This window comes from Musa acuminata, chromosome BXJ1-10, assembly GCF_036884655.1.
Source record: "Musa acuminata AAA Group cultivar baxijiao chromosome BXJ1-10, Cavendish_Baxijiao_AAA, whole genome shotgun sequence".
Lineage (NCBI taxonomy): Eukaryota > Viridiplantae > Streptophyta > Magnoliopsida > Zingiberales > Musaceae > Musa > Musa acuminata.
This window is the reverse complement of record NC_088336.1, coordinates 3,172,036-3,196,058: the sequence shown is the minus strand read 5'-3', so window position 1 is coordinate 3,196,058 and position 24,023 is coordinate 3,172,036. Positions and strand designations below refer to the sequence as shown.

The window sequence follows — 24,023 nt, the reverse complement described above, 5'->3', positions numbered from 1 at the left end:
AGCTTTAATTGTTGCAACAGCAAACTCTAGTATGACAAATAAAAAGAAAGCTCTGCCAGTACCTGTCCTATATCAAATGCATTTTGCTTCTCGTTGGAATCTACAGAATGTCCAATCCATACAAAGACCTCAGCGTGGGTGTCAAACAGCAACATGTCTTCAGTTAACAAATCATCTTGAGAATAATTGAAGACTTCATTAACCTGCAAGATGTACAGAGGAATATACAAGCAAGACTAGAAAGCTCACCAAATACATGAGAATTTCCATCAAACATTACAGTTGGAAGCATTCACTCACCTCTAGTTTTTCTGGTGAAGGTTGTTTGACCACAAATGAATAGAAGATAACAGAACATCAGATTGATGAAAAATAAATCAAAATAAATGTAGTCTTGGAAATTCATCAAAAGATATATTCCTAAAATTTATCAAACCTTTTTTAAACAAAAAGGTATACAAGTGGGGATCTCTAACAATATCTTGTTTGATCTTTTTGCTGGTATAACTTTGCTTCCCACCAAGAGCAAACCAGAAAGCAGAGCTTTCCGTTCCCTCCTTTACATGCTTTAGTGCAACACCTGGCTGCAGAAGAAAAAATAATTTTCTGTATTCATGGTGTTGGTAAGAAATTACTCTTATATATATATATATACACACACACACACACACATAAATGCTTATAGATATTCATACATATATGATATATCAATATGAGTGTATATATTTATAGATTTATAGATATAGTGACGCAGGCAAGGTACCTCAATAATGTAGAGGAATGATGTCAGTGACCATCAAAGTTCATAAAAAGCTTGCCTTTCCAAAACCAAAATTTGGCACACTAAAGCTAACCCAATCACAAATAGGTCAAAGCAAATTCATTCTATGATAAGCCAAAAATAAAAATGAGCAACCTTTCTACTTTCTTGTTTGTTGAAATTAAATGACAGTAGAAATAAACAATAATACAGTTATGCAAAGACACAAACAGGAACCACCACAGAACAGATACAAAAAATTGGCTAGTTGTGAACCAACACCGCAAGTCTTAAACAATTTGCACCAAGCTCTACCAAATTTAAACCATGCTCCAACACTGCAGCTACTTGGTTTTGAAATTTCCATCAAGCATTTTTAGAAAGAAAGATTTCAAACACAATCCAATTTTCAATCAAAAGTTCCACTATGTGGTCATCAATTGAAAAGGCAATCAAAATCAAATCTATGCAAAATCATAGCTATGTACTGCAACCTAGAAGAATGCCAGTGATGTTTTAGTTTATCCTCAAGTAATCCAAGTAAAACTTGTGCCTACTCTCACTGATGTTTATAAGACACCAGAAATAGGATTCCTAGGTACAGAATTGGGTTTCAAAAGATCTACAATAGTAAAAAGTAAAAAAAGAAACACTATTTCATACACATCAAAACACATGGTCATCTTGAGAACAGAAATTTCACCAGGTAAGAGCCAAATAAACAATATAAAGAAGCTCAGTAATCAAACAAAGATATTCAACTTGAGATTGATTACTAATTTATTATTAGCTTTCTCTTCTGTTTGCAAAGATTTATACACTGTAATTCACACCAACCATGACGATACATTTCTGGCTTAGTACATACTGTGCAATGACAGTCCACAACCACCTATGCTGGTCGGCATAGACCAAATGATCATCTTGACTATGTATTGTCTTTTGTTCGCAAAAATAAGATAATGCTAGAACTTGGACCACACTAGCCAAGCTGGCGATCGTTGATTATAGTTATTACTCTACATGATATGCATGTATGTATGCATCATGCAGCTACTTATCTACGAGAATAAATAAACACAAAGGGAAAGACAAGAAAACAAAAAACGAAAAATCATATAGAATACAATTATACTTAGTAACTTCCCATGATATGTAGCAAGATAATGATTCCCTAATAAGCAGAGATTTCTAAATTTGATTTTTTTAATCTTTTTACAACATTGGAGACATCTCTCTAATCAAGACAAGGTTGAAAGATTATTAGGAGTATTAAGTAAATTGATTTCATCAGTAAAATCATTTAGCTTTTGAGTGTTTATGCATAGTCTTGAGTGCCTAAACAACAACTTACAACAAAACTATTCCATGGCCTTCAAGCGAGTTGCAGCAATTTATAAGCTGATAAATTAGACAAATCTCTGACTTTAAAATCTAGAAGCAATCTCTGACTTTCATAAGGAACCTTTCTTTTATGATCTCATAAATTCTGGTCACACTGCCAACATATCACTGAGATATATACTGCATTTTTTGCAGCTGCCAGAACAGATATTTTGAAGTTCCAGAAATTTCATGTAAGAAATGTTGGCATATTAGAAGCAAGGTATGCAGTTTCGAATAATACTGCCCGGTACACGGACCGTCCGTTACCGGACGGTATATATATATATATATATATATATATATATATATATATATATATATATATATATATATATATATATATATATATATTTTTTTTTTTTTTTTTTTTTTTTTTTTTTTTTTTTAAGGCGACGTCGTCCAGAGAAGGAAAAAATTATATATATATATATATATATATATATATATATATATATATATATATATATTTTTTTTTTTTTTTTTTTTTTTTTTTTTTTTTTTTTTTAAGACGACGTCGCCCAGACAAGGAAAAAAAAAAAAAATATATATATATATATATATATATATATATATATTAAAGGCGACATGTCGTCGCCTTTTATAAATATATTTTTTATATATATAATATTTTAATATAAATATTTTATATAAAAAAATCTTTTATATATAAAAATGAGGCGACGTCGTCAAATTATATATATATATATATATATATATATATATATATATATATACCGAGCAGTATACCGAATGATATATCGTTCGGTATACTGTATCATACCATACCGAGCGAACGTCGAAACGCCGGTACGATACGATATTTCAAACCTTGATTAGAAGTGTCCACTAACATTCTGGAACAGTGAAACAGAACAATTGGATTATAGATATTTTAAACAAAAAGGATGATTGTATTTACAAGCTCTAAAATGGGAACTGTGAAATGTGAATCATTCATAAAAAAAAATGGTTCCTTATGAAAGGATTCTTTAATTTACAATCTCTAAAACATGAACTGTGAATCATTTATGAAAGAGTGGTTTACCAGCTGTCCAGGAACAACCACTATGGAAATCAGCAATATGGATGTAGGCTAAATTTGAACATAACAAGGAATAAGTGCCTTTTTGTTTTAAATATTGCCTAAACAAGTTACCAACAATGATAAGGGCGGCATGCCAATCCGAATTGACAATAAACAAAAGCTACAGTTGAGTTCTTTTGAGTCAAATCAAATTGTCATTATTCAAAAGGGATACAAAATCCTATTTAGAGTTGTATTAATGCAAGTTGCAATGAAATCCTACCATGGTTTGTAGAAACATAAATATTACTGTCCCATAAGTTATTTTAGTTTGCTTAGTATGTCTGTCTAAGAATGAACTGTTTACTTTTTTATTAAGTTGTCATATTCATACTACAACTAAGATTTAAGTTCAAATCTAGAGGTGGCTTTACATGGGAGTATGTGGAATTACAACTTCTCCAAAAGAACGAAAAGTTTCATTCCTTCAGTAAGTTTAGAAGTTGGGTCTATAAAGTCTTAAACAAATTTTAGAGATAATTATAATAGGTTTTAATCCGAATAATAAAGTTCCATTGACTTTAATTTATCTCTTTTCTGACATTCGTTCTCTTTCTCTATCCTCTTCTATTTTTTGCAAACTAAGTACTTTGTAGTTTGTACACTGTTAATTGTCTAATGACATGGTTCTCAAATGAAAGAAGTGTATGTTGGCTTGACATGAAACGATTAAAGATGATAACAAATCAACCCAGATATTATACAACATTTTGCATGCTTTACCTTTAGAAATTCTGCAATTTGTGCGGCCCATTGTTGTTGTTCAAAGGTACTTGAACTTCCATTCCAATTGAAAAGTGAATTCCCAGATTGCAAAATGAAACAATCTGTGGAACTTAATGATGTTGCCACCTAAAACAGAATGATTATCATTGTATTGTAGTGCTCATGCATCCAACTCAAATTCATATATGCATGTACAAAGAATCTTTCACAGAAATGCCAATCTAAGTGCAGATGATATTTTGTTAAATAAAAATGGAAAGGTTCCATGGTGCTCATCTGCCATTAAATGAGGACAATACTTTTGTTAAATAAAAATGAAAATGTTCCATGGTGCTCATCTGCCATGATGGCTTATTAATGTGGCCTGAACAGCTTAAGAAGCTACTGAGGAAACCAAGATTGATTACTTGCAACCTTCTGGCATGTCAAGTGCCAGGTTAAGTCTTGTAGTGCCCCTCTTTGTTGAACTATACCTTCTATTATGCATATAGTGAGAAGTCCTGTTAGTTACTCATTAGTTGATGATCTATTAATATATTACTGGTAGAAGTCAGTTACAGAAATAGCTAAGCATGTTGCATTGGACGATCAACCAATAATAGAATATCCATAAGCCTCAATAACAAATTTTAGCTGCCATGTGAATTATTCTGTGCTCTCAAGCAAGGTATGCAATACCGTACCGTACCGATGTTTCGAGGTTGACTCAGTATGGTACGGTACCAGCATACCGAGCGGTACACCAAGACATACCGAGTGGTTTTAAATATTTTTTCCTCTACTGTAGCACTATAGCACTGCTACAGTATAACAATGTAGCACTGCTACAGTATAGCACCGTAACACGTTCCGTCCGATAGCGGGCAGTCCGCGTATCGGTATGCCGTCGGACCAGTACGTACCACCCGTACCGGACGATACCATTTGAAATTGCATACCATGCTCTCAAGTAAGCATAAAACCCTTCAATATCCCAAGATATTCCACGTATCGACTCATGTTGGACAATAGAATCGGAAGAGCTTTCTTTATTATTTTTATGAATTGAGTCATATAAAAATGTTTAAAATTATGAATTACTTCTAAACACCACTTAAATTTTTGTTTGACTACCGGCTTAATTTGTAATATGTGAGATGATAAGGTACCCAGAATGACAGGAAGTAAAGTTTTATCTTTCATACTATATAAGCTAAGGATGGCACCAAGGAAAAATTCTGGGCTCAGACAGAATGATTTCATCACTTGCCCCTCCAACTGGTCTGTCATAATTTATCTGCTCAATCTTAATCTTCCTGAAGTTGCTTTTCTATCATAACTTTGCTACATAATAGTTCTTGTTTCAAGAAAGAGTTCAAATGGATAAAATGGGTCAAACATAGCAAGTAATCTACAAAAGATAACTTTATATTTGAGCAATTTTCGCTCAGGAAACAAGGGTAAGCACCATGGTTCTACATTCCACCCAGACCAGTACATACCATACCAGGAGGCATATGCTGGTGCACCAGCTGACTGAGTCACGGACCGCCCTGAACCGAGCAGTCCAGTAGTGGAACAGGGCTTCCCGTGCCGGTAAGCATGGTGAATCAAGCAGTAAGCCCACCTAGGGGTAATTTACCTCAAAGAGAGGTGTAAAAGAGGACTTTTCAACCATATCTTCAATCACTTTGCCCAAACCTGCCTCTTATCTCTCTTTCCTTTCACTCAAATCTCTTTCAAATTGAAAAATTAGTTGAAGGAGAAGCCCAAATTCTCAAGGTGAATGTTGGAATTGAAGATCCAGCAGAATATTTCTTCAAAATTAGGTTAATCAGGTCCTTATTTCTTAGCCTGATAATCTAATTTTAGGCTTAATTAGGCCAATATTAGACAGAGTTCTAAGATCTATCTTCAATTTACACTTAAAATAGGGCATGATCCATAATAATAAACAATGCAGATCTTACCCTTGCAGATCTATCCCAAACATGAGCGTATAAAATTAGGTGAATCCTTGCATGGTGATAGTTGCTCATTCTTTTCAGAGACAAACATATCTTATGACATGCAACAAGAGTACAATTGTGATAGACATGGCTCAAGCATGCTACAGCCTACATAGCCGCATTTGCCACGATCCTACTTGCCTGGGGAACATCCTACCACACAGAGTTCATGTGTTAAGTCATGGTACACTGTTTATCAGCATCAGATGTCATGGGAGCAGCTTCATACTTGAGTCCCATAGATATACTGTATTGATCTACAAATGTACCCGACCGACCCACCGTGCAATCGAACTGGTAGGAATAGGCATATGATTTCATCATAAAATCATTTACTACGTACCATGGTTTCCAATACTGTACCATACCGCTCGATACGGGTGATATATACCGGTCCGATAGAGGACTAGTACGGGTGGTATATCGGTACATCTTAGTGTACCATGTGTTGGTATGCTCAGTACAGCTCGACATGTACCGTACCAATGGCTGATCGGTATACCGGTACGGTACGGTATTCAGAACCTTGCTTCATACAATGGCTTAGATGACTATTAACTTATTTGTGTATTGTGATGTCCGTATATTACAATGGCATGTTCCAATGTAATATATGTTGTTTTACATACTTAAACCACTTGAATTATATGAATCTAGTTTTAATTAATCTTTAAAAGGTAGGAAACAACCATGAGCTGGGGTTATTTAGAATTTTTGACTGCCAAAATCCTTGAGTCCCACCATGGTACATAGTGACATATTAAGTACACATTATGTGTTGGTGTGCTGACACATATCAGACCCTTACCAATTTGGCTGAAGACCGGCATGGGTCCAGCACCCAAAACTGTAAACCATGGTAACCATCTCCAACTTCCACTACTCTATGGAGGTGGTTACCTTCTTTTCCTAGCCAAAATTGCAAAAATATGAAATTCATTATTAGTTGAGAATATTATATGGATTCCTATCAATATTTTCTTTTCCAACTTTCATTTTTCAGATTTCATTATTAAGTTGAGAATATTATACTATATTGTTATCCATTATAATAAAACTAGTTCGAGCAATTAAACTAGAGATCATGATGCCCGCTAACACAATCCAGCATGTGCTGGACTTTACCAAGCAATGGTGATGACATTGACACATGACCAGGGTAATTTATCCATGCGTTGGCCAACAAAGAGGGCATGCTAAGTTGCTAACCATATTGGTAGCAGCATATGAGCTCTCACCAGAAAACCAATTACTTCTTTACGTGCATGCATAATGACATAATTATGCAAAACAATTATTTATTTTATACTTCTGAGATATGCAGATAACAGAGTTGTTTTGCTAATATGTCAATATTCAGAATGGACAAGCTTCAAATTAATAAAATGTACTAATAAGTAAGATTCACATATCATACCGCATCAACTTGAACTGCTTTATTGTTGTAGACTGATGCACCAGATACTTGCATTAGTGCAATGCCATCAGAAGTATAAGTTTCATCATTCAGATTCTTGTCTGCAATGAACTCTTTATAACCAGAGCTGATTCCACCCTATGCAACAAAAAGTTTTTACTCAACAAGATAGCTCCTGCTATTTAGGCAATAAAAGAATGGCACTAACAGATTTTTTTTCTGTAATTTTGTATAAAATAATAACATTAAAATTAGGGTATTGATACCTTCAAAACAACCATGGGCTGAAAGAGTGCAATGAACTGTGGCGGTTCTTTTCCTTGAAAAATGCGGCCCTGCAGGAGACATGGTTCAAATAAAGCTTCTTCTCCTTCTCATTTTCTGAGTAAAAGATTAAAAGTATGAAATACCTGCACTGGTCTTTCTTTTAAGGAACTCCACATTGTATTAGCCAGCTGAGTAGCCATCATTTGGTCATCCTAGAAAGAAATAATATCATATTATGGCACCAAGTACACCAAGCCTATTTAAAAAGCTGAGTGAATTGTTTTTGTGATATTAGTTATAACTCTTAAACCTAGACATGCAATTTTGGTTGGAATAAGAGCTTCCATCTGAAATAGCAAATTAATGTATATCTCTTGAGTTTGCATCACGAGTAGATTTCCAATTTTCTTCATATGGTTGGTAGAGTGGTCACGACAGTTAAAGATGGTGAAATAAAAACATAGAATGTTAGGTTCAAACATGACAATGAAAAGGGGTTGAAGTTCTTTCAGGGTAAATCATAAATTGAAAATTTAGAGAGAAAAGAAACTATGGGGTTTGATTTGTAATGTAAATATTGTCATAGCCTAGCATTAACAGTTTAATCAGACTTGATCTTTGACTTTGTTGGACAAAGTTTAGGATGCTATTTCTTAGGCTGAAAGATGGTAAAATATGATGCAAAAATATATCATAAAATTGAATATACATATATGGTTACCCAAGATTTGGACGAAATTTAGCAACTCGTGCAAAGATAAACAGAATATTTCATCAAAATTTGCTAATTAATGGATAATAAGCATACATATTCTAACCCAGATCAATTAGTTTTTACAAGATGGTAGAGCATATTACAGTTAATCACATTATAATTCAAAGAACTGAGTTGAAAAACTCCTCTTTTCCTTCTTCAATAAGATTTGGTTGTAGCTATTTACCTGAATACTATCATTTCCCATCCAACAGGTTAAGAAGTAGTCTTCTTTCTTCTCACCAGAATGATACGTATAGAGCACAATATAACAATCTCCACTGTAAAATTTACCAATCTCTTCTTTTGGGACTGGACTTTTGGCACTGCTATTAATGCGCCAAACCTGAAAGTGCTTTTATAATTTAGAATTTCAAAAATCACTATCTAGCTTCACTTGCAGGTATCTATAAGATTAACAAAAATAAATAAGAAACCTCAAGTTTTCCACCGCCTTCAAGCAAAGGAGGAACTTCATCATTTAGAGGAGAGCCTTTTGAGAGTCCTTTGATATCAATACCTTGTTGCTTTAACAATGCTACCCAAGCATAACATGATACAAAATTATCCAGAATGAACAAAATCATAGTCAATGGTTCAGATCATTAACAAAATTGTTACTGATACCTGCAACTTTTCCTCGTCCTTCCTCTCCACCAGAGGTTCCTGTTGCTGTACCCGCAGGCCATGATTCAAAGTTGGATTTATATGAATGTGTTTCATAACCTTGAATAACTTGAGTAATGCGTGTTGTTTTTGGTCTGTTTTGACTGATGATGAAGTCCTGAAAAGATTAAGGTCTTTAAGAGAACATATTTAAAAGCACACACCAGAATTGCAAAATAAAAAAGGAAAAAAACCTCTGCAACTTTGCTGGCAGCTTTTCTCTCATCAACTTGTGTCACCCGACCAACCCAAATGAATATCTCAGCCCCACAATCCAGCAAATAGCATTTATTGTTCTCCAACATTGCTTTAGAAAGTGTACCTTCTTCCAGCTTCAGTTGACCATCAACGATACTACAAAAAACTTCTATATAACACTTGATAGCAAAACTAACTTCAATATTTCTAGTAAACTAATAAAACTTCAAATTAGAATAGATGAAAATTACATGCACAATATGTTTAGCATTATACACATACTGAGTATGTGTTTAAGTTTGACCAGAAAGATAACTTCAAGCAACAAAAAAAAATTAGCAATAATAAGTTTTCATGCATGTTTGCAAAAGCGTAAACAAATAGTACAATGGACTAGAAGAAGGTAAAACAAGGACAAGAGCACTGACAATCTATCACAGAAGTAAATCATGTTGCTCAGCTGGTATCCGAGAAAAAAAAGTAAAAATCTAATGCTAAGATCCATTTGCTAAGTAGTCATGGTTCTTAGAAACTAAATTATTTTCCCATCAGTTTGGCAAAGCAGGTAAAGAACAGAGCCATCATTATCTAGAACATTTGATATGGCATATGAACACATAATAATGCTCCCTTCTAATATTAGGAAAAAACTTGTGGTGTTCAAAAGCATAATTTAACACTTGGAATAATCAAAAGCATATGTATCCAGAGAACGAGATTCTAAAATTAAGTTTTGCTGTAAGTAAAAGACAATTGTGGTCTTCAATGTGAAACCATGCATCATTTTCTACCAAAGAAACAGCTTTTTAACCAAGTAGAAAGAAGCACCCTTTCTTTCCTTCTTACTGTTTTCCCCCCTTGTGGTAACATTTGAGTCACAGTAATCCTCTTTCCTTCTTAACATCAATAAGTCAATAAACATGATTAAAAGAAAGCCTCCAGATCAAGAATTATAATTTTGTACTGTACCGGAGTTTCGATCTTAGCTCGGTACGGTGTGGTATGCTTCGGCGTACCTCTTGATATATGTGTATATATACAAGGTTCGTCGTACCGTACCGTACCAACGTTTCGACTAGGGCTCGGTACGGTACGATACGGTACCGATGTACTGGGCGGTGCATCAGGGTGTACCGAGCGGTACACCCTGATCTACCGAACAATTTTATACTTTTTTCATACTGTAGCAGTGCTACAGTATAGTACTGTAGCACTATAGCGGTACCGGGCGATCCGCGTACCGGTAACCTGTCGAACCGGTACGTACCGCCCGGTACGAGCGGTACGCTTCGGTATGGCAGACCTTGTATATATATATATATATATATATATATATATATATATATATATATATATATATATATATGTGTGTGTGTATATATATATGTATATATATAATGATAAAAAGTTAAAAAATAATAAAAAAGGTGACGTCGTCTCGTTTCTTCTCCCCACACGGGGAGAAGAAACCGAGGAGAAGAATTGGTATACATATACACATATATATAATAAAAAAAGGTTAAAAAATAATAAAAAAGGGTGACGTCGCCTCGTTTCTTCTCCCCACACAGGGAGAAGAAACCGAGAAGAGGTTTCTTCTCTGGTTTCTTCTCCCTACGCGAGGAGAAGAAACAAAGCGTTCTCCCCACGAAGCCTCGGTGACGTCGCCGAGGCTTCTTCTCCCCGCGCGGATGAGGAGAATTCGTCGAGGCCTCGTCACCTCAGACGAGGAGGAGGCGACATCTCATTTGCCGCGTCCGGCGAGGGAGGGCAGAGACAGATCGGGATCGTCGAGGGAAAGCGGTGTCAGATCTTCAGGTTCTCCCTTTTCTTCTCCCTCTTCTTCCTTCTCCCTCGGCTAATACAGCCTGGTAGCGAGCGGCAACGATCAAAATCGACCGTTACCAACCGATTTTCGGGCGATAACAAGACAAAAACATCACCAATCAATGGTACAGCCCGATAGCGGATGATCCACATATTGGTCTGTTGGCGGGCTGGTACATACCGCCTGTATTCGAAATTAAAATCCTTGCTCTAGATAACAAGAGAATAAGAAAAATCTCCAAACAAATAATCATAGCAAGTCTAGTATGCATTTGCACTTCCAACCAATCTATGTAGAGCTTATAAACGAAAGACCCCAGTTAACTCTTCCTGTTAGCCTCTCTAGTTTTGAGATCTTTATCAGACTTGATGATTCTTGTATCAAACCCCAAAATAATTTTCTCTTGCCATCATCAACCAGACAAGAATCTGAGATGTAGTACTCCATTTAATTTGAATGGTTTATTGAGACCAAGCTTCCAGAACCCTTCCCTCTCTAAGCTATTATAAAGCACACCAAACAGTGAAAATGCACAGGAAGATAAATTATGGTCAGACTCATCGCCTAAGAGAGAAAACATTAAAAACTCATAGGTTATAAATTACCTTGAAATGATGATCACAGAAAGAAATCTAGGAAACTAACCAATAAAAGATAATGTAAAATAAGCAAAGAAACCAATTTATTTAGGATATGTACTATTGTATTTTAAAGAAAAAACATCTTTCCCCTAGTAAGGGATATCCATAGATGAGAATATGCCCCCTGTTGATGGCTCTTCATAACTGATCTTTCTAAAGAAACTCATGGATGAGAGAGAGAGAGTGTGTGTGTTTAAACTTGTAAGGTAAAAGATGAGCTAAATGACCCAAACAGAACTCCAATAAGCGAATTATTAAAAATCTGTATTTTTATTAGGTAGGCAGCTAATGAGCAAAAATATAATTATTTGAGGCAATTAAGATATGCTGATAATTTGAAACATAAATTAAACTATAAACCAACCCACCAGGCTCCCACCAATATGGGATCTAGGGAGAATCAATATAACCAGCCTTACCCTAACAAGAATATAGGTAATTTCTCTAAAAAAATATAATAACACTCGAAAAGTATACATGAAACACTGTTATGATTAAAATCATGTTCATATAATCTTAGACATTTCTACTAAAAGGTCACAATTGAATAGGAGGCATGATAACTTCCAATAAAAATTTAGTCCAGTAGCAACTAGGTTACCTAACAAGCAACAATGATATATGTTGAAACTAGGAGTATCTATAACAAAATAAAGCATCACATACAGTATGAAACTCATACATGCACTGTCATGCAAAGAGTAAAAATATATAATTATGTATACCTATAAAGCCTTGAAGGAGTGGTCTCTGGAACAACATCATCTTCACTGATAATCTTTTTGCCAATTGGTGCAAAGCCACCAAAAAGGACCCAGAATTCGCCAGAGTCTGACTCAGCTTGGAGCTTTCCATCATCTTATGCAGCAAAACACATGTTAGCAGAAAGAAAAAAAATGCTCACATGTAAGGAATATTCCATAAGAAGCAGGTTCTCTCACCAATAATAGCAACATCACATTTTCCTTCATGGTAGGTGTCCTTCAAATATTGTACTACTTCTAAAGCTTTAGCCCTTTCTTGAATATTAGAGTTAGCACCATTGAACTGATATATTTTCTTTTCAGTATCCAAGATAAATACATCATCATGATTCAGTGATGACCGAGCAAATGGAACCTTTGAAATCAAAATTTTGGAAGTTACCACAAGCATGCAACACATGATTTTGCACATCAAAACTACCCAACAGATCATGGAAAAAATTTAGCACCTGTTTCATTCTGACAACTCGTTTTCCTCTACAAACATATAATCGTGTTTCAAACTTTTCCTCTTCTGGCTTTCTGAATCCAGAAGCAAACCCTCCTTCCAAAGGAATAATGCAAGGTTTGAAGTATGACAATAATTTGTCAGATTCAAAGCCTTGAAGCTCCCTGTGCTGAACAGCACGACCTCCAAGAATAGAATCAAGTTCAACTGTCTTGATTGCTGCAGTCCCAGATTCATCCTGTGATCAATCAAACAAAAAATAAATTTGAACATTGATCTCAACTTCCTCTTTGAATCAAATAAAATCATATATTACTTTTCTAGTCTCCTTAGGTACAACTGGCATACCTGGCTTGACTCTTTTCCGATCCAAAAGTGAATGTCATAAAGGTAGGCACCACCTTTGCCGGAAGTTGTCTGCCACAAGTAACTCACCACATAAAAAAATTGAAGCAGATAGCATTAATGAATACAGAGGTGTCGATGCACATTCACAGCTATATACATTACAGAAGATCCTTGGGAGAAATTTATTTCTGTAATAAAGCCAAATTTCCAACGTAAAAAGTGACATATAGATTTAATTCTAACAAGTAATAATTATTTTTTGCACTACAATGAACAAGAATATCTGTAATGCAGTTGCAGAAATAAAACATAGGATATTAAATGATTCCTTAATTATGATTTTAGTTAAAATCTGTGAAATAATGTAGAAGAGATGGTTAATTCACCATATGAAAAAGAACTACTGGCACAAGCTGATATATTCAGTCATCTATTAACTTCAACAGGGCCTTATCTACATTGCTCCAAATGCTTATGCTTAAGCAATTAGTAGTAGGCCCACTTGGTCATGCATACCACAGCACAGACCATCACAAATACACCACTGAGGTGTTACAATCTCCCTACTTGTAGGTCTAGCATCTTGTCAGCATAGTTCATTGTAGTAGCTAATCCTGACACAATACAACAAATCTGTATTATCCAAGGCCAATCCGATTTCGCTGGTCTCTTGGTGATATGATTGGTAATTGGTGGGAAACATTTAGAATCAATGAACACAATTCGAGTTGACCAAATGTGCTAATTGTACAACCTGAAAGGAAGAAAGAGAATAGGAGAGGGAAGGCAAAGATGAATGAACACCAAGATAGCGGAAAGACAAGAAAAAAATCTGACTATGACCATGAAATAGTGAATACTAGTATTTGCTTTATGTTACAACTATTAATTTGTCTTCTACAATCATGATTACAATATCTGCAATTTAACTTTATATAATATAGAGAAGAAAGGGTATAAAAAGAGTTAATGGGAGGATAAACAAAATAGGAATGATATCAGAGAGGGTGTAGATGATATATGATTCACACACAAGAAAATATTTGCATTATCCTATACTTCACTTCATGGTAATTAGAGAACCTCTGTGAGGATTACCATTATTTTGAAAACTAATGGTTGATAATTTTTAAATCTTTGCAATGGTATATAATAGTTTAAACTATCAATTCTTTATAATATAGTATAACTATTATTTATTTTCTAATAAACACTAGTCACTTTTTATGAGTCATTTTATTATTTTTTTTATATTTATTTTATCTTTTATGTTTGATTCTCATTTTTTTCTGGAAAGAGAGAGATACTATGAAATATGAAGTTTTAAAGAATCTTTTATAACAGAATATTTTTATTTTATGTTTTGTGGTGTTTTCTAATTTTATATTTTTAATTTTTTAATTACTTCCTCAATCTTTTATCAGAAGAAGTACAGAATAGAAGGATGATAAATCAACTCATTAAAAGATCATCAATCAATAATCAATAATAAACACTTAGGTAGTCAAACTTTATTGTGAAGTAGATCCTGAGACATTTTATAGGCAACAATGTCATGTCATCATATTCAGATTAAATCTTTTTCTCCAACAAAGCGATGGGAAAGAGGGTTTCATCTTTGTGACTTCATCTGGCAGTTATCTTCATGATGTTACCACGTGTCTCATTTAATGCAAAATAGACATAAAACAAAGCAAAATATCACTTAAAGATCATGCAATTCAACTACACCAACTTTTTTTGTTAAGACAAGAACTCCACCATCATACAACCATTAGAATCTCAGAAGACCTGAACGCACAAGAAACATATAAATCCATGAGTTCAGTTACTGTGACTAAGCAACTGGTGTCAAAAATGGAAATCAAATGCACAACATTGCTGGCTTCCCATTGTTATCAATAGCTAATGATCCATATAAAAAAGTTATTTGTACTGTAAAACTCCAAAGCTACTTATCATGAGCCCCATGTTTAGGTTTACTCAATTCTGTTTTCTTTCAGACAGGATCTTGATTAATACTGTCCAATATCCACAGTGTAGCACATCAATAGTCAAAGAAAGTCAAATGATCAAATCCACCGTCAAGTTTTTAAATTCAGTACCATAAATCACAAGCACTGTGCGTTTACTCAATTCTGTTTTCTTTCAGACAGGATCTTGATTAATACTGTCCAATATCCACAGTGTAGCACATCAATAGTCAAAGAAAGTCAAATGATCAAATCCACCGTCAAGTTTTTAAATTCAGTACCATAAATCACAAGCACTGTGCGATGCTACGCTGACCACCACGTACCCCCATAAAAATTCCAAGTCGAAGGGTTACCAGCTAAAACAGAATCAGTAGATGTTTGGGGGGAGAAGAGAAGTAATTCCTGGCTCCTGCACCTACACTCATCCTCAATCCATCTCAACCTGACAAACATAAACTCACATGCATGCTCTACCTATTAACAAGGACCGCAACTCGCTAGACAGTAAAATATACCACATATCACCTGATCCAGGAAAAAGGATAAGAGAAGAAACAAAATTATTGCATTTAATTAAAAAGGAAATAATTGTTCTATGTAATCTCTCAGTTGATAGATTAACAGATAAACAAAAATACAAAACTAGTAGACTCATTTTAGAGACTACATGCATGAACTGTAATTACTTAAATAATGTACAAGCTGGCACTAGAGTGAAAAGTTCAAAAATCCTAGAGAATCTTGCATGTCTCAAGGATTCTAATTTCACTTGTTTAAGTTAGTAAAAAGGCACAATCCTTGATCAAAAGACAGAAAAGAAAAAGAGAAAGAAGAGGGAGATGGAAAAGGTACCTGCAAAATTATATATGTGTCTCCAGAGTAGAATTTACCATAATCAGACTTTGGTAAAGGCACTGGTTGAAAGTTCTCAATCCGCCAGATCTCTGTTCCTCTAAGAATTGTTAAGTAGAGAGCTAGAAACTTTATGCAGTTAGTGCTGAAAATAACTTGCTTTTTACAAATTATAATAAGGATACACTTTTTGTCCAACTCCCTGAAATGCAGGATCGACATATTTTGTAGAACTAGACATTGTGCACTTGAAAGGCCTTCTATAATCACCACAGATGAAAGATATGCCTTACAATTTCACAAAACTTGAAACACTCAATTATGCAAAAAAAAAAAGATGTGTTCTGCAGATGAAATTTACATAGTCATTAGTCAACAATCATCAAGAATTAATATATACTGTGGCCAACTCTTTCACATCTTGTTCCACGGATTCTTAGCTACAGATTCAGCAGTAAAATGACAGCCAACACTAGTCAAACAATCTTGCAAAACTAGACAACTACAAAAAATCATGTGAGATAAAATAGTATCTATAATACTTTACTCAAGCAGGAAATATAATATGCAAGTACAAACTAGCAAGCAATAGTTTAACATTTAGCTGGAAAATGCCATGTAGAATATAGAAAAAGAGATTATCTGGGAGGATCCATTTTTGTGAACCGTAGGTCAAACTAAAGTAAGCTATCAATTCATCTTAAGGAAGAAAAAGGTCAAGAAGGCTACTGGGCTTTGACAGAGAAAAGGCACTTCCTCATTAAAATAAAAAAATAAGCCTTAATAAGTCAGGATATAGAAATATGTTTTTACCCACAACCAACGATTGGATATCCAGATAGAAGGTAGACCATTAGGATTGCTGCACTCCAGAGTGACAATTACTTAAACTGGTTAAGGATTTATAATTACTTTAGGGAGAAAGCTAGGTATCTGTTCTATAGAACTTTTTTGGAATGTCTAAATTTAGGGGTTTAAACCTTTGCATCTTGACTTTCTTTAATCTACAAAGTCATTGTTTTTCACTGATTCAGTCCTATTTTCCAGATAATCTGGGTCCATAAAGTCCTAAAAAATAACAGGAGTTCCTGCATTGACTACTAGAGGCCTTGTGGTCCCATTATTCAGTTTTACAGGACAAGAAAAAAAAAATCTAGAAGCAGCCATGACAAATAGCATTTATCAAATAATTATGAGTAAATTTCTTTTACTTCATTTGGAATTCCACCATTTTATCTTCCATCTTCAACTTTTATTGTTCATTAAAATCTATAGTGCAATCCCTATGATCAACACAAATAAAAGGTAAATGACACGAAGTCATCAACAGCAACATGATAGATTTAAGCTTCTTTGGTAATAAAATAAACGCAAACCTAATAAAAGCATAGGAAACTTTTTCCTAGGCTTTAAGAACAAAGGCGTGCCCTTCTCTGGAAACCTTTTCCTATCGTAGCATGTGGTGTTTGGAGCCACATTTACAACATACAGGTTGTTTAATAGAAAAAAAAGCATGAAACATACAGGCAATCAATTTGAGTAATTGTCGATCATGATCAAGAATTCCCTCAATTAATACCTGGATTAGTTCCACGGAAACCAGACCAATTGTCCGAATGGCTGGACCTTAGTAATGACCAAGAAGATCATCACTCAAGAGAGCGTAACCCTATCAAGATTCAAGAAACCAACAACACAATACCAAAAGATACATTCATCCGTCGCGGATCCCACTATAACCAGGAGGCCGCTCAACGAAGACGATGATTAAACAAAGAACCTAAGAAAACTCGACAAAAAATGAAAGAAGAATGACATGATTAACCTATCCCCGAATTCGCGACGTATGATTCTCGAAAGAGAAAATCAACGAGGTTTAGTTCCGAGCTTGAGATTACTCAGAAGAAGAGAAGAGAGGCGTGAGCTCCGCTCGCGGAGAGGAGGGGCGATCGGGGAGCCAACGTCGATGACATGACCAAACTGAAGTGGAATTCGAGATATAAGGAGCGGAGAGAGGAGCGGAGGAAAGATCGGCGCACGTAAGAAGATCCGCGAGAGGTGGGGAATGAAACGGGCGAGGAAGGACGAGGAAAGCAGGTTGCAGAGGTGGGATAGGTTAAAAAGCGCGAATCACGACCGTCGCTGGTCGCTCTTTCGCCCCGCCCCCACCACATCATCAGCCACGCGTTTCGGATTTTTCTGTTTGTTTTTTTGAATTGTTTTCTGTTTGGGCAAATTCTTTTTTTTATTTTCACAATACCAACCTGGTTATCAAGACTTTGTACGAGTGTTTGCTAAGCTTTTCTCGTTGAGTTACCGTATTTTATTAATAAAAATATTATAATTTAAGAAAAAATATAGATATTTTTTTAGTTGATTTATTCTCATGTCAGAAGATTGGACGTCGAGCTGAAGGATCGGTCGACATATCAACAGAATGCTTCAGGACATGGGTTCGGGTATCAGGTCAAGAAGAGCAAAAATTACGCCAAGAAAATCGGAGTTGCGGAGGTCAACTGACTGATTGGGCAATAGGCCGTAAGAGAGGACGATGCGTTGAAGAATCGGATGAAGCATCGATGAACCAATGACATGCCGGACAATAATTGATTAGCTTAGTAATAATTGTCTAAATTGAAGTGGATTTTAAGTGTGCAGGATTAACTACGATAGTGATCAAGGCATAAAGCAAAATGAAGTCCCAGAGTCAAGAATGAGATTTCGTTGGGAGTTCAAGAATTTGTCGGAAGTCCGGACGTTCGTCGGAAGGTCTACCGAAATTGACTGAGAAGTCCAAGAGCTTGCCAAAGAAGCTCATCGAAAAGTCACCAAGAAAATCTTCGTGAAGTCTAAGAGCTTGCTGGGAGTCCGTTAGAACATTGCCGAGAGATCGTCGGAAGTTCGCTAGAAGATCGTCGGAAGCTCACCGGAAGAAACCTAGACTTACAGACTTGTTTAGCTTAGTAAATGTCTTAAAATTCGTAGTTAGCACATAATTGGGTTGGAATTGGGACAACTCAATTAGGGGCTAATTGGGCCCAAGTTTGGGTTGTGTTAGGCCAAGTGAAAGGCCCAAACAATGACCCAACAAGTGACATCGTTATAGCATAGTCTCCAAAATTGTGTCAAGCGGTGGTACCGCTAGTCTAGGCAATGATACCGCCTAAATATAGTCTCCGAGAGGCTATCAGATGGTGGCACTGCTAGTTTGGGTGGTGGTACAGCCCAATGGCATGGTGTTAGGCGGTGGTACCACCCATCACAATTGGTGGTACCGTTAGGACCCGGGAAACCCGGGATGAGACTTTTTTAGGCTCTAAGTTTGAATCCACTTGAGGCCTATAAATACCCCTCTCATCCCTGGTTAAAATACACACAACTGAGAGCAAAAGAAAAAAAAAATGCTGTTGTAATTTTATATGAACTCCTCTCAAAACTTAAGTGTTAGTCTTGTTTGAGAGAGGAGTAAGGGAAGTTGTAAAGGTTCTCTCCTAAACCTGTCAAAAGGAGAATCGAGTTATAAGGGTGGTTGATCTTCGCCCATTAAAGGAAGATCGTTAGTGGATGCCGATGGTTTCGACGGAAGAGGAATCAGTAGAGTGGATGTAGGTCACGATGACCGAACCACTATAAACTGACTTGCATTTCTATTTGAGCAATTTACCTTTACTACAATTTGAATCTTTACTTGCCTACTGCTTTCACAACATATACGATTTCAAGTTATCTTCCGAGTTTGATTTTTATCGTATGAAAGATTTTCAAACTGACGTGATTTTATCCGATGTACTAACTCACAACCCCCCCCCCCCCCCCCCCTCTCTTCCTCCTCTCTACTTTTGATCCTAACAAATGATATTAGAGCCACGTTATTTCTTATTTGGTTTAACACCCAAGGGAAATGGCTCTTTTCGGCTTTTAAGTGGGCTTTTTTGTCATTCGTCCTCCCATGTTCAATGGGACAAACTTCACATATTGAAAAACTGGAATAAGAGTTTTTTTGCTTTCTTTAGATTTGAATTTATGGAATATTATCGAAAGTGATTTTCAAAAGTCTTCTACTCCAATGAACGAATGGAATGATTCAGAGAAGAAAACTTTTTCTTTGAATGCTAGAGCTATGAATGCTCTATTTTGTGCCTTGAGAAAAAATGAATTTAATTGAGTTTCTATTTATAAAATGACTTTCGATATTTGGCACACTCTTGAAATCACACATGAAGGCACTAGTAAAGTTAAAGATTCGAAAATCAATTTTTTGATACATGATTTTGAATTGTTTCGTATGAAACCAAGCGAAACCATTGGAGACATATAAATTCGTTTTATGGATGTCATCAATGGTCTAAAAGCACTTAGTAAAAACTTTTCTGATTTTAAACTTATAAACAAAATTTTACATTCTCTTCATCAAAATTAGGATTCAAAAGTAACTGTAATACAAGAGGTAAAAATCTTAAACAAGTTTCCACTTGAAGAACTTATTGCTAGTCATAGGTGCCAAACAAGCCAATCACGTGAGTGATGGCATGTGTGACTTGATACAGAATCTTTTTGCTTATTATATTTTGGTATATATCACTTTATAACTATTGTATATATGCACATATATATTGTGATGTCCTTGGATCGTGATGAGATCATGAAAATGAGATCGATTCATCTTTAAACACATATCCTAAATAATCTCGGTCATAGGTTACTCGAGAGGGACATCGTGATAACTAGACAGACTCGTGTGCTATATACCCGTCCATATGATGGATGCAGTTGGTCTCATAGCTGCTCGTGTAGGGACACTAGGGATACAGTACAAGTGCTCATTAGAAAATGAGTTTACTGATTGATCCGCTTACGGAATGCTGGATGGTTGATGATGCCTTATTGTCAAACAGCGATTCCGTAGTCCTAGTGGTATATTTGGTCCTTAGACTTGAGACACCAAGGATGTTCTATATGAGTGCTCTACTCTTTGATACCAGACTTATAGGTTTGGCTGTCCCAGATCTAGTACAGCTGGTCATTGGGAGTGGTAGTCGACCTTATGAGGATTATTGAGTGTCGATAGAGGATCATCCACTCTCGGCGTAATGAGAGGAATATCTCATATGTTCTTGCTCAGACAAATTCATGGCTAGGGTCATTCGGGTTGAGAGAAAAGAGTTCTCTGGGAGAATCTGATTAGAGCGAGACTCGAGTAGAAACCGTATGGGTCTGACAGCACCATGCTCAATATACGGTCTCTGGGATATTAGATGGATGAGGTGTTGAGAAATCTTGGGGGCGACATCATATACGCAACGGAAGAACTAGAAAACAAAATCCCTGATTCCCAAAGAGATGTTCGTCGTAGTGCGAAGATTGGTGCGCAAAATCCGCGAAACTTAAAAACTACATATAGAGTATATTGTATTACCTAGGGAGATCGTATATCCCTATTTCCTTGCAGATCCTTAGGAGAGGGTGAAGGAGGTCAAGCGTCCTCCTCTCTAGCGGTGATTCACACAATAGGGCTGCGACGACGCTTCTCATAACTCCAAGCCTGCTCTAAGGTGGAGAGGGAGAGGAGAATAGGAGAGGCAAGCAAAGGCTCTAACCTATGAGGCTCTGAATCCCTCCTATTTATAGAGGTCCCCTATCAAACCCTAATGGGTCCTCCCCTAGTGGGTATTGGATCTGCATCCAATAAGACAAGGGCTCCATCGGATATCTCATATCAGAACCTCTACTCATCGCAATACCTACCATATGTGTGTAACCCTCTAGGCCCAATATTGAGTTGGTCGTAAGTCATACCTGTCAGAACTTCTTCTAACTCAGTGAATTATTATCTCTGTAATAATTCACTTAACTCATCGACTACGGACGTACAAGGCCACTACGCCGTAGTCCCCAAACGATACAGGGGAATCCAATCCATTGGACATGTCTGTCCTTAGTTACCGTGTACCTATAGTCCCTCATCCATCTAATATCCTAGAGACCGTATATCGAGCATGGTGCTGTCAGACCCATACGGTTTCTACTCGAGTCTCGCTTTAATCGGATTCTCCCGGAAAACTCTTTCTCTCTCAACCTGAATGACCTTGGCTAGGGATTTTTCTAAGTAAGAACACATGGGATATTCCTCTCATGACGCTGAGAGTGGATGATCCTCTATCGACACTCAATAGCCCTCGTAAGGTCGACTACCACTCCCAATGACCAGTTGTACTAGATCTGGGACAGCCAAACCTATAAGTCTGATATCAAAGAGTGGAGCACTCATACAGGACATCCTTAGTGTCTCAAGTCTAAGGACCAGATATACCACTAGGACTACGGAATCGCTGTCCAACAATAAGACATCATCAACCATCCAGCAAGTTTCCTTGGGGTATCCCATAAATTTGCATCGCTCTGTCCTTGATTCTAACTTATCGGGGTTGTGTCTTTTAACGTGGGCAGGGCAGTCCCAAATCTTAACAACCTTAGGATCGGGCTTCTTCCCTTTCCATATCTCATATGGTGTAGACACTACCGACTTAGTTGGAACTCTATTCAGAAGGTAAGCTGCGGTCTCGAGGGCATATCCCTAGAATAAGATTGGTAGGTCAGCGAAACTTATCATAGACCGTACCATGTCTAATAGCATACGATTTCTCCTTTCAGAGACACCATTGAGTTGAGGTGTATAAGGAGGTGTCCATTGAGATAATATCCCATGGTCCTTGAGGAACTAAGTAAACTATGTACTTAAGTACTCACCTCCTCGATCTGATCGAAGAGTTTTGATACTCTTTCCAGTCTGGTTCTCTACCTCATTCTTATACTCTCTAAATTTCTCAAAAGCCTCGGACTTGTACTTCATTAAGTACACATATCCATACCTTGAGAAATCATCAATAAAGGTAATGAAGTAGGAGTAACCACCAATGACATGAATTGACATGGGTCCACATACATCACTATGTATGAGTTCCAATAGCTCAGTGGCTCTCTCTCTAGTTCCACTAAATGGAGAGTTGGTCAGTTTTCCACGAAGGCAAGGCTCGCAAGTTGCAGAACTGGAGTTTTGAGGAGCGTCGTCGCAGCCTTGCTGTGTGGATCACCCCTAGAGAGGAGGACGCTGGTAAGACCCTAAAGTCTTATCGTCGCTCTGATACCAATTGATAAGACCCTAAAGCCTTATCGTCGAAGAAAGGGGAGAAATGGGGATGATAATGATCACTTCGAGGGGATCAGCCTCCTTGATCACTTCGAGGGGATCAGCCCTCCTTGATCGCTTCGAAGCGATCAAGAGGCTGATCCCCTCGAAGTGATCATTATCATCCCCATTTCTCCCCTTTCTTCGACGATAAGGCTTTAAGGTCTTATCAATTGGTATTAGAGCGACGATAAGACTTTAGGGTCTTACCATTTGGTATCAGAGCATTCTTATTTCTTCCATTTCTTCTATGATAAGACCTTAGGGTCTTATCATTTGGTATCAGAGCGGTGATCCTCGGTGTTCTCGCTACAACGTAACAAAAAAAAAGGCAAAGAAAGAAAGAAAAAAGAGAAAGAAGAGAGAGAAGAAAAAGAAGCCGTAGCCACGCACCCTTGCTTCCCCTGCTTGCGGCCAGCCCACCGCCGGTCGTCGCTGCTCTCTGGCCGACGACCGTCCCTGCCCCGCTTCCGGCCAGAGTCCACTGTGGTCGTCGCCTCCCACTCGAGCCACCATCGTTGCTAGGAGACGACGCTGCCAGCGTCTCATCCTACCGCAGCCCCGCTTCCCTTCTGCCCCACTACCGCTGTAAGGCAACTTCTTCCCCACCGCTGCCGCTGCTTCTGCGAACGGTTCCCACCACCGTCGTCGCTGCTGCCCGAAACAGGGCAATCCTCTTGCTGCTGCGAATGATTCCCACCACCGTCGCTGCTGCTGCCCAGCCAGCGACGACG

At 36.8% G+C, this 24,023-nt stretch overlaps 1 protein-coding gene across 5 annotated transcripts in view; it reads right to left on the bottom strand.

Moving 5' to 3' along the window:
* The window catches only part of LOC135595148 (villin-2-like), a 31,306-nt gene extending 13,104 nt beyond the window's left edge, over window positions 1-18,202 (bottom strand). The window contains exons 1-19 of one of the 5 annotated variants that reach the window (XM_065085684.1): window positions 18,002-18,201; window positions 17,683-17,883; window positions 16,289-16,391; window positions 16,104-16,203; window positions 13,276-13,344; window positions 12,929-13,165; window positions 12,657-12,834; window positions 12,441-12,573; window positions 9,243-9,402; window positions 9,010-9,166; window positions 8,820-8,920; window positions 8,570-8,728; window positions 7,772-7,840; window positions 7,628-7,696; window positions 7,362-7,499; window positions 3,954-4,082; window positions 437-584; window positions 301-311; window positions 63-203 (exon numbers count right to left, since the gene is read on the bottom strand). In XM_065085684.1, coding sequence (XP_064941756.1) covers window positions 63-203; window positions 301-311; window positions 437-584; window positions 3,954-4,082; window positions 7,362-7,499; window positions 7,628-7,696; window positions 7,772-7,840; window positions 8,570-8,728; window positions 8,820-8,920; window positions 9,010-9,166; window positions 9,243-9,402; window positions 12,441-12,573; window positions 12,657-12,834; window positions 12,929-13,165; window positions 13,276-13,344; window positions 16,104-16,203; window positions 16,289-16,344 — 2,055 coding nt within the window. In that variant the 5' untranslated portion in view covers window positions 16,345-16,391; window positions 17,683-17,883; window positions 18,002-18,201. Of the gene's footprint in view, window positions 1-62; window positions 204-300; window positions 312-436; window positions 585-3,953; window positions 4,083-7,361; window positions 7,500-7,627; window positions 7,697-7,771; window positions 7,841-8,569; window positions 8,729-8,819; window positions 8,921-9,009; window positions 9,167-9,242; window positions 9,403-12,440; window positions 12,574-12,656; window positions 12,835-12,928; window positions 13,166-13,275; window positions 13,345-16,103; window positions 16,204-16,288; window positions 16,392-17,682 lie in introns of all 5 variants that reach the window. The other 4 variants (XM_065085685.1, XM_065085687.1, XM_065085686.1 and 1 more) reach the window with 4 other exon arrangements.
* Between the last annotated feature and the right edge of the window lie 5,821 nt (window positions 18,203-24,023).